Source organism: Haliotis rufescens, unplaced genomic scaffold (genome assembly GCF_023055435.1).
Source record: "Haliotis rufescens isolate VD_foot unplaced genomic scaffold, xgHalRufe1.0.p SCAF_10, whole genome shotgun sequence".
Lineage (NCBI taxonomy): Eukaryota > Metazoa > Mollusca > Gastropoda > Lepetellida > Haliotidae > Haliotis > Haliotis rufescens.
Window position 1 is genome coordinate 17,889,229 of NW_025963780.1, and position 10,736 is coordinate 17,899,964.

Sequence of the window (10,736 nt, forward strand, 5' to 3'; positions counted from 1 at the left end):
TAGTTGGCTAAAACTAACGCTGCTACTGAGTATGAATAGTTCTAAATGGAGGACCAGCTGTGACGTGTTGTATCAGCTTATTGCCAGTGTTCATCATTGACTAACCGTAAAATGGTTTACTATGAATCATCTTGTCCCACTAACCACTGGTTTGCCTTGTCTAGGCTGGATTACCTGAAATGCCGCCATGGTAAAGTTGCAACAATGCCGATTACCTCAATCACTCACTCATGAGTGTGTTAACAAACATGTGTTACACGTTTCCACTGCTTCACTCAGAGATACAGGGATAATTCTGGGGTGGTACCTTGTGCATTTAGCGCCTAAATTTGAAAAAAGGCCCACATTTTATTACAATTGGGCATTTTAACATTGTGCTTGTATGGGCCTCCCTCTGGAATATTTGAAATTTTCACATAAAGGGCCCAGGTCAGAAAATTACTAGAGTGAACCCTGGAGATGCATGTGAAGCTTCACAGGTACTATACCTATATATATGTTGCCAACTTCTTCAGTCACTTACTCATGCATTTCCTAACAATGTGTTGCATTATGTTTCACATTTATCTTGGAGAATAGAAAATGGTACAGCCTCACTCATATAACATAGTTTCCTCCCGATGAACAACCCATATGTGGTCTCTCATTACTACATTTGTTGCAATAATATATAGTGCCAATGTGATGTAAAATGTTTACTCATTCACCCTCAGATAATGATTTGACAGTACTGCCATAGGCATCAAGTAGTGTGCAGATGTTTTGCAACATTTTTGCGCTCAATTGTTCCTCCACATTAATTAGCTCCGCGATTGACTTTTTTGGTTAAAATACAACAGTACCTTTTAGACTGCCAAGAGATATTTTATTAAGAAAGAACGTAAAGAAATGAAAAATATGTACAAATACAAATACATGTACTTCAGTTACATCCAAAATGTACGGCATCCAGCCTCCCTTCACAGCCGTTCCTATCCACTCCAGGTTTGATTACAAAAGCGCACAGTGACATATTTCCTCAACATATATTTTTCTTTATTTAAGTAAACATTCTCACAAAATTTATTTCAAGGAAAATTCAAATACAAGTCGAGTAGGACAGTACAGTGGAGGAAAGCGTAGTACAATATAGAAGAGAGTAGAATAATACAGAGTAGGACGGACTCGGACAGTAGAACAGTATATAGTGGCATGGTAGTGGAGGGCATTATAGATAAATACAGATTAGAATGGGAGGGTTAAGTATGTAATGTAGAGGGTGATAGGAAAAAACAGAGTGTAGTGGACAGTGCAGATAGAGCAATAAATGGGGGCGCAGATTCGGACAGCACGGCGGAGGATATAGTAGAGGGAACAGTACAACAGTATGAAGGAGGATAGAGTAGAATAATAGAGGGAAGAGTTGGACGATACATAGTAGGGTACAGCAGGACAGTACATAGTAGGGTAGATAAGGGCATTACTGAGAAGTGTAGATCATGACAGGACATGTTACAGTAAAGTATCTAATGGGGACATCAAATAGCTTGATAGTCTTGGAAAATATATAGAGTAGTGGACAGCTGTGCAGATAAGTAAGGAACATACGGTAAAGTAGGACAGTACAGAGGATAGATTTGGACAGTATAGCGGGGAATAGTGTAGGACATTACAGAGTAGGGTAGAGTAAGACAGCATAGAGTAGGGTAGAGTAGAACAGTGCGGAGAAGTGCAGAGTAGGACAGTATAGAGTAGGGTAGAGTAAGACTGTACAGGATAGGGTAGAGTAGGACAGTGTGGAGTAGGACAGTATAGAGTAGGGTACACAAGGGTAGAGAAGGGTAAAGTAAAGCAGGACAGAGTACGATAGAGTAGGACAGTACAGAGTAGAGTAGAGTAGAGTAGGACAGTACAGAGTAGGGTAGAGTAGGACAGTACAGAGTAGGGTAGAGTAGGACAGTACAGAGTCGGGTAGAGTAGGACAGTGCAGAGTAGGTTAGAGTAAAGTAGGACAGAGTACGATAGAGTAGGACAGTACAGAGTAGGACAGTGCAAAGTAGTGTAGAGTAGGACAGTACAGAGTAGGACAGTGTAGAGAAGGACAGTTTAGAGTAGGGTAGAGTAGGACAGTACAGAGTAGGGTAGAGTAGCACAGTGCAGAGTAGTGTAGAGTAGGACAGTAAAGAGTAGGGTAGAGTAAAGTAGGACAGAGTACGATAGAGTAGGACAGTACAGAGTAGGACAGTGCAAAGTAGTGTAGAGTAGAACAGTACAGAGTAGGAGAGTGCAGAGTAGTGTAGAGAAGGACAGTACAGAGTAGGGTAGAGTAGGACAGTGCAGAGTAGTGTAGAGTAGGATAGTAAAGAGTAGGGTAGAGTAGGACAGTAGGGGGGGTTGGTTTGGTTTGTTTCTTGTTATGCGGCACTCAGCAATCAGCAATATTCCAGGTATATGACGGCGGTCTGTAAATAATCGAGTCTGGACCAGACAATCCAGTGATTGATATCATGAGCATCAATCCATGAAATTGGGATCGATGACATGCATCAACCAAGTCAGCGAGTCTGACCACCCCATCCCGTTAGTCGCCTCTTACGACAAGCATAGTCACCTTTTATGGCAAGCATGGGTTGCTGAATACCTATTCTACCCCGGGTCTTCACGGGTCGGGGAGGGGAGATGGAGGGGAAGTAGAGATGAGGGAGGGAAGATGGAGGGTGAGAAGAGACGTAGGAGGGGGATGGAGGTGAAGTAGAGACGGGGGAGGGAAGATGGAGGGTAAGTAGAGACGAGGGAGGGGGATGGAGGGGAAATAGAGACATGGGAGGGAGGATGGAGGTTAAGTAGAGACGTGGGAGGTGGATGGAGGGGGAGTAGAGACTTGGGAGGAAGGATTTAGGGGAAGTAGAGAAGAGACGATAGGATGGTAGGGAAGTAGAGACATGGGAGGGAGGATGGAGGTTGAGTAGAGACGTGGGAGGTGGATGGAGGGGGAGTAGAGACTTGGGAGGAAGGATTTAGGGGAAGTAGAGAAGAGACGATAGGATGGTAGGGAAGTAGAGACATGGGAGGGGGGATGGAGGGCAAGTAGAGATGTGGGAAGGGGGATGGAGGGTAAGTATAGACGTGTGATTGAGTGGGAGGGAGGATGAAGGAGAAGTAGAGATGTTGGAGGGAGGATGGAGGGGAAATAGACATGAGGGAGGGAAGATGGAGGGTAAGTAGAGATGTTGGAGGGAGGATGGAGGGGAAGTAGAGGCGAGGTAGGGAGAATGAAGGGAAAGTAGGAATGATGAAGGGGACATAGAGACAATGGATTGTAAGTGATTGGGGATTAGGGAGGATGGGGTGGCGGAGGGTTGAAGGGAAGTAGCGAGTTTTGGTGGAGGGGATGTAGAGACATGGGAGGGAGGATGAAGGGGAAGTAGACACGAGGGAGGGAGGATGTAGAGACGAGGAAGGGAAGATGGACACGACAGGACACGACACGATCTCTTTATATCCGACAGAAACTGAAAATAACTTTGAAAATGCTGTAAGTACAGCCACACCAAGGAAAGATGTTTCCCATCCGTATACTGCTGATGAAGTTGTATTATATGCTTCAATATATGTTCATTTATGATCAGTGTTCCTCAGAGTGACCCACCTTTTGAGTCAGTCAGAATAATTTACCAGTCACCCATGTTTGTATTAGGAACCTTTTGGTGACAATGGCTACCCGGCGTTAAAATTTTGCACTGGTCTTATAGTGCCAAACTGCCCAATAGTTAAGGTGCCATAAGGAATAGGATAAATTTGTTCTTTCAAAGGGTTTTAAAGGTATCATTATAATGACTAGTTGGCTAAAACTAACGCTGCTACTGAGTATGAATAGTTCTAAATGGAGGACCAGCTGTGACGTGTTGTATCAGCTTATTGCCAGTGTTCATCATTGACTAACCGTAAAATGGTTTACTATGAATCATCTTGTCCCACTAACCACTGGTTTGCCTTGTCTAGGCTCGATTACCTGAAATGCCGCCATGGTAAAGTTGCAACAATGCCGATTACCTCAATCACTCACTCATGAGTGTGTTAACAAACATGTGTTACACGTTTCCACTGCTTCACTCAGAGATACAGGGATAATTCTGGGGTGGTACCTTGTGCATTTAGCGCCTAAATTTGAAAAAAGGCCCACATTTTATTACAATTGGGCATTTTAACATTGTGCTTGTATGGGCCTCCCTCTGGAATATTTGAAATTTTCACATAAAGGGCCCAGGTCAGAAAATTACTAGAGTGAACCCTGGAGATGCATGTGAAGCTTCACAGGTACTATACCTATATATATGTTGCCAACTTCTTCAGTCACTTACTCATGCATTTCCTAACAATGTGTTGCATTATGTTTCACATTTATCTTGGAGAATAGAAAATGGTACAGCCTCACTCATATAACATAGTTTCCTCCCGATGAACAACCCATATGTGGTCTCTCATTACTACATTTGTTGCAATAATATATAGTGCCAATGTGATGTAAAATGTTTACTCATTCACCCTCAGATAATGATTTGACAGTACTGCCATAGGCATCAAGTAGTGTGCAGATGTTTTGCAACATTTTTGCGCTCAATTGTTCCTCCACATTAATTAGCTCCGCGATTGACTTTTTTGGTTAAAATACAACAGTACCTTTTAGACTGCCAAGAGATATTTTATTAAGAAAGAACGTAAAGAAATGAAAAATATGTACAAATACAAATACATGTACTTCAGTTACATCCAAAATGTACGGCATCCAGCCTCCCTTCACAGCCGTTCCTATCCACTCCAGGTTTGATTACAAAAGCGCACAGTGACATATTTCCTCAACATATATTTTTCTTTATTTAAGTAAACATTCTCACAAAATTTATTTCAAGGAAAATTCAAATACAAGTCGAGTAGGACAGTACAGTGGAGGAAAGCGTAGTACAATATAGAAGAGAGTAGAATAATACAGAGTAGGACGGACTCGGACAGTAGAACAGTATATAGTGGCATGGTAGTGGAGGGCATTATAGATAAATACAGATTAGAATGGGAGGGTTAAGTATGTAATGTAGAGGGTGATAGGAAAAAACAGAGTGTAGTGGACAGTGCAGATAGAGCAATAAATAGGGGCGCAGATTCGGACAGCACGGCGGAGGATATAGTAGAGGGAACAGTACAACAGTATGAAGGAGGATAGAGTAGAATAATAGAGGGAAGAGTTGGACGATACATAGTAGGGTACAGCAGGACAGTACATAGTAGGGTAGATAAGGGCATTACTGAGAAGTGTAGATCATGACAGGACATGTTACAGTAAAGTATCTAATGGGGACATCAAATAGCTTGATAGTCTTGGAAAATATATAGAGTAGTGGACAGCTGTGCAGATAAGTAAGGAACATACGGTAAAGTAGGACAGTACAGAGGATAGATTTGGACAGTATAGCGGGGAATAGTGTAGGACATTACAGAGTAGGGTAGAGTAAGACAGCATAGAGTAGGGTAGAGTAGAACAGTGCGGAGAAGTGCAGAGTAGGACAGTATAGAGTAGGGTAGAGTAAGACTGTACAGGATAGGGTAGAGTAGGACAGTGTGGAGTAGGACAGTATAGAGTAGGGTACACAAGGGTAGAGAAGGGTAAAGTAAAGCAGGACAGAGTACGATAGAGTAGGACAGTACAGAGTAGAGTAGAGTAGAGTAGGACAGTACAGAGTAGGGTAGAGTAGGACAGTACAGAGTAGGGTAGAGTAGGACAGTACAGAGTCGGGTAGAGTAGGACAGTGCAGAGTAGGTTAGAGTAAAGCAGGACAGAGTACGATAGAGTAGGACAGTGCAGAGTAGGGTAGAGTAGGACAGTACAGAGTAGGGTAGAGAAGGACAGTACAGAGTAGGGGAGAGTAAAGAAGGACAGAGTACGATAGAGTAGGACAGTACAGAGTAGGACAGCGCAAAGTAGTGTAGAGTAGGACAGTACTGGGAAGGGTAGAGTAAAGCAGGACAGAGTACCATAGAGTAGGACAGTACAGAGTAGGACAGTACAGAGTAGAGTAGAGAAGGACAGTACAGAGTAGTGTACAGTAGGACAGTACAGAGTAGGACAGTGCAGAGTAGTGTAGAAAAGGACAGTACAGAGTAGGGTAGAGTAGGACAGTACAGAGTAGGGTAGAGAAGGACAGTTTAGAGTAGTGTAGAGTAGGACAGTACAGAGTAGGGTAGAGTAGGACAGTACAGAGTAGGGTAGAGTAGGACAGTACAGAGTAGGGTAGAGTGGGACAGTACAGACTATGGTAGAGTAAAGCAGGACAGAGGTGGATAGAGTAGGACGGTACAGAGTAGGGTAGAGTAGGACAGTACAGAGTAGGGTAGAGTAGGACAGTGCAGAGTAGTGTAGAGTAGGACAGTACAGAGTAGGGTAGAGTAGGACAGTACAGAGTAGGGTAGAGTAGGACAGTACAGAGTATGGTAGAGTAAAGCAGGACAGAGGTGGATAGAGTAGGACGGTACAGAGTATATAAAACAGAATCAGTAGCAGATGGTCAAAATATGATTTGACAGTCTTGAACTGCAAACAAAGAAGGAAGGAGGGTAAGAGAAGGATCACCATGTACTCACATTAACCTAACCACTATACACTAATCTATACCTACCTGTCCTCTACACCTTACAGTGTTTAGAAGAAGTCCCTGGTGCCAGATAAGAGACTGGAGCTGTACTCAGCCAGGAGAGCTTCCAGGTCCTCCAGAGTGTCCTGGGGCTCCTCCAGCCTTGCCTGCTTTTCAGCTTGGGGCACCTCGCTTTTGTCATCTGGGCACTTCCTCTTGCGTGAGGGCAGGGACTCCTTACTGGGCTCTGCATTGGGTGTCTTCTTTTTCCTTAAAATCAGTTTAGTAAGATACAGATATTCCACATCATATTCATCATCAGAGTTTGGCTCAGCTCTGTCCACTGTCTTGGCTGGACTTACACTTGCTGTTGAAGCAGTGACACCGCCTGACTTAGCACTCTCTGATGCTGAAACAACCTTATCCTTTACATTCTTAACAGGGACAGGCAAGGTCTTGCAACCTGTACTGGGCAAGACAGACTTTGGCTTTAAGTAAGCACGATCAGCAGACAACAACTGTTCCGCAAAACTAAGCTTAGATGAGGACTTTATGATACCATTACCACCCGAAGGCTTAGTGATACGGTTTCCCCGGATTCTGCTCTGGATTTTCATGTGCTGAGCTCCAAGAGGCTGCGGCACAAAGTAGGGTTTGCTCTCAGGCTGATGCTTGCTCACTTGCTCCTTGGGAATGAGATTCTTTGGTTGAGGTTTTGGTCTGAAAGTGTGGGGCCTGCGTTTGTAGGGTTGGAGCTCAGGTTTTTGCTTTGGTAGGAGAGGGGTCTTGGAATTGGGTTTGGAGTTGCTTGCTGTAGATACGCCTGGAGTTTCCACATGGGCTACGGGCATGAGTTGTGGTACTGACATGGGAAGGTCAAGTGGGGGCAGGGCACAGGAGAAGGCCTGATGGGTGATATAGTCAATGTATCATTTTCATATTTTGCAAAAAACAAATATAATCATGCAGGCTTTTTCAGTTCAGTTATTTAATGATCAAAACCGGGAGCCCAAAACCGTACTTTACCTCTGGTCTCATCAGCTGTAGGTCCATCTCTGAACTGGGCAGGCTGACAGGCATCATCTCCCTACGTCTACTGCAAGGTGGTGGCTGGACTGCGGGAGGCAGGGGGATACCAGTCACAGATGGCTGAACTCCAGGCTGCAGGAGTCTTGGCTGTAGGTAACCAGGACCTAGGGAGAGGTTAACAGGATTACCAGCTGGTATCCAGATAGTGTTGTTGTCTACCAGACATCTTGTTCCATCTCCCATCACCACTGTTGGCAGCCCGGAGGGCAAGCAGGCAACAGGCACTAAAATAGAGAATTCATTATTTTAACTAAATGAAGACACTAGAAGTGCTTAAATAAGTATTAAGATTTTGATTGAGACTTGTCGTTTTAATAAATAACAATTCATTAAAACTCAGTCTTTTGAAAAGAAAATCAAGCGTGTCTTTGGGGCTTCTACACTTTCATTTTCACTAAGTTGAACGTGTCCTGTATCATGTTTGGTTTCTATACCCTGCGCTACTAAAACGTTCAGGTTACAAATTACCAATTAAAGTTGTATTTTTCAATATAAGGTCTGTACAGAATATGAAAATTGAAATTAGTGTATGGAAACACCAGCGTTAACCATTTTTTTGGTGTGTATTGTGAACACATTAAAAGTTATCACATGATGCTTTATTGCTGGTAAAAATGCAAATGTCATATAGGCCTACCTGTCGTAGTAGCATTCATAGTTTTCTGCACCTCTTCAAGTCGTACACACTTTTCGAGTCATATAAAAATTGGACGATAAAACTGAGAACACTTCCAGTGATATCTCTCAAAATGGCTGACACACAGGAAGGGCTAACTGTTGTCATGACGCTACTACGGGCAAAACCACGCATGCGTCGACGTTATAAATTAACTTGCACACTCCGACGCAGTGGTGACTCAGCATAACAGTTCAGATTTAAAAAGGAGAAAAAAAGCGTTATGAGAAGTGAAGGTCATTTCAAGGGAAGCTACTTTAGTTTGAAAGTTTGGCATGTAAATAGAGTTACCCGTCTTGAATGAGGATTTTATTAGCGTTTGAATGAATCATAAAACTACTAAAGTTTCAAGTGACCCGTGAAGATCCGGGGTAGAATAGGTCTTTGAGCAACCCATGCTTGCCGTAAAAGGCGACAAACGGGATCGGGTGGTCAGGCTCGCTGACTTGATTGATGCATGTCATCGGTCCCAATTACGTGGATCGATGCTCATGATGTCAATCACTGGATTGTCTGGTCTCGACTGGAATATTGCTGAGTGCGGCGTAAAACAACCAACCAACAAACAAACTAAAGTTTCAAAAATGTCATGCTTGCAATGATGCGGTTTATGTGGCATTCGGTATAACATAAATTACACTGTCACTAATTATGTTAAGATTTAGACTGTTCCTTCTCAATGTATATATTAATTTATAGTTAGTGATGTTAATGTATGTTTCTGTCTCAGGTCTAGTGTGTTCACAATGGCCGCCACAACAACCAGGAGTCATCTAAATATCACCGCTAATCATCCATCAGGCTTAAAAAATGGTTATGTTAAAGGATGACGTATTCGTGCATGACAATTATGAATAATTAAATATATCCTTATGTTATGAAATAAATTAATTAGAGGTTGATCTAATGAAGTCATTATTTATGATATATTAACTCATTTAAAATTATGGAAAGTGTTTTTGGAATCTAGTTGTATTGTAATGTGGCTTGTTTTATGATAAAAGAACAGCATGATACTCTTGAAACTTGAAACCCTTAAAGTTAAATCATTTTGGTAAAACTCATTGCTGTCAAATATCACTGCATTTGTTGAAGAATAATTAAGATTAATACATATATAGCTTTACCATAGTGTTACTTTAGAACCACGTAGACATATAAAGCCTCAGGGAACCGCCCTGTGTATGATACAGTAACAAATGACGTACAGCCATGTTTGTTTACGTAAGCACTTACACATCAGGAGGGAGCACGGGTGGCCCAGTCATCTAAGGCGCCACAATTCGCTCTGCAGAGTTGCGTCCCTTATGCACGTTTGAAAGCTACGATCGCCCCGATTATGTTTCCAGGTTGGTCAACACCATACCCGTGCAAGTTGGTTTCACCAAAGTGGTAAACGTCTGAGACATTTCCTCCCACATTCAGCTGACACGCCGTGATATAAAAGGAATACTGTTATACGGAGTTAAACACAACTCACTCACTCACTCACTCACACATCGGGACATCGCTAACTAATGATGCAGGGAAAGTTTTGCAAAGTAAGCAAGTAAACACCACATCGATGTGAGGAGCATTGCAAATAAGTAGTTTCTGCCAGGTAACCAATTTTGCATATTTATCCATTATAAACTTAGGGCCAAAAGATACGTTACCAACATTAATTGATGTGCCACTTTGAAACAAAGATGCCAACCTGTTCAAAAACAGTAAAGAACACATCTCACGAATACAGCCTTCATGTTCTCTGTCGTTCTTTGCACGTGCTTTGCGGATTTGGGGAGATGGTGGTGTTTTTCAGCAATTTTTAAAACATTCTTTCCCAAATTATCGTGTAATTCCCGGGTATAAATTACGCACGGATCTGTTCCCTATCATTGGTTGCGATGATTAACACCAACAAACATGCCAAGACTGACCTCTGTCCAGAGGGAGAGAGCCATAGGTATGCTGCAGATGGGAGCGACACAGAGAGCGGTTGCCATTAACATGAACTGCTCCAAGGTGACCATTACCAGGCTGGTCGCACGTCTCCGACAGACTGGCAGAACCGCAGACAGACTACGGAGTGGCAGACCAAAGGTCACGACCCCGCAGGATGACCGCTTTTTACGGGTACTTCATCTGAGGAACAGATTTCTTACTGTGACGTCATCAGCTGCCAACAGCTTAGGACATCCGGTCAGCAGACTAACAGTGACAAGACGACTACGACATTATGGTCTCCGGGCTTATCGCCCTTTCAAGGGCATGATCTTGACCAGTCAACATCGACGGCCAGATTGACGTGGTCCAGGCAAACTCAGCGATGGCAACAAAGGGAATAGCGGCGAGTGCTGTTTAGTGACGAGAGCAGGTTCTAACTCTTC

The 10,736-nt window shown here is 43.1% G+C and overlaps 1 protein-coding gene across 1 annotated transcript; it reads right to left on the reverse strand.

Annotated features, from left to right (window-relative positions):
• Window positions 1-7,586: 7,586 nt before the first annotated feature.
• Window positions 7,587-8,448, reverse strand: LOC124110703. The gene is made up of 2 exons (XM_046470042.2): window positions 8,329-8,448; window positions 7,587-7,915 (listed from the first exon to the last, which is right to left on the reverse strand). The coding sequence occupies exons 1-2, from the start codon at window positions 8,345-8,347 to the stop codon at window positions 7,587-7,589; spliced, it is 348 nt and encodes a 115-aa protein (XP_046325998.2). The 5' UTR covers window positions 8,348-8,448.
• Window positions 8,449-10,736: the final 2,288 nt, after the last annotated feature.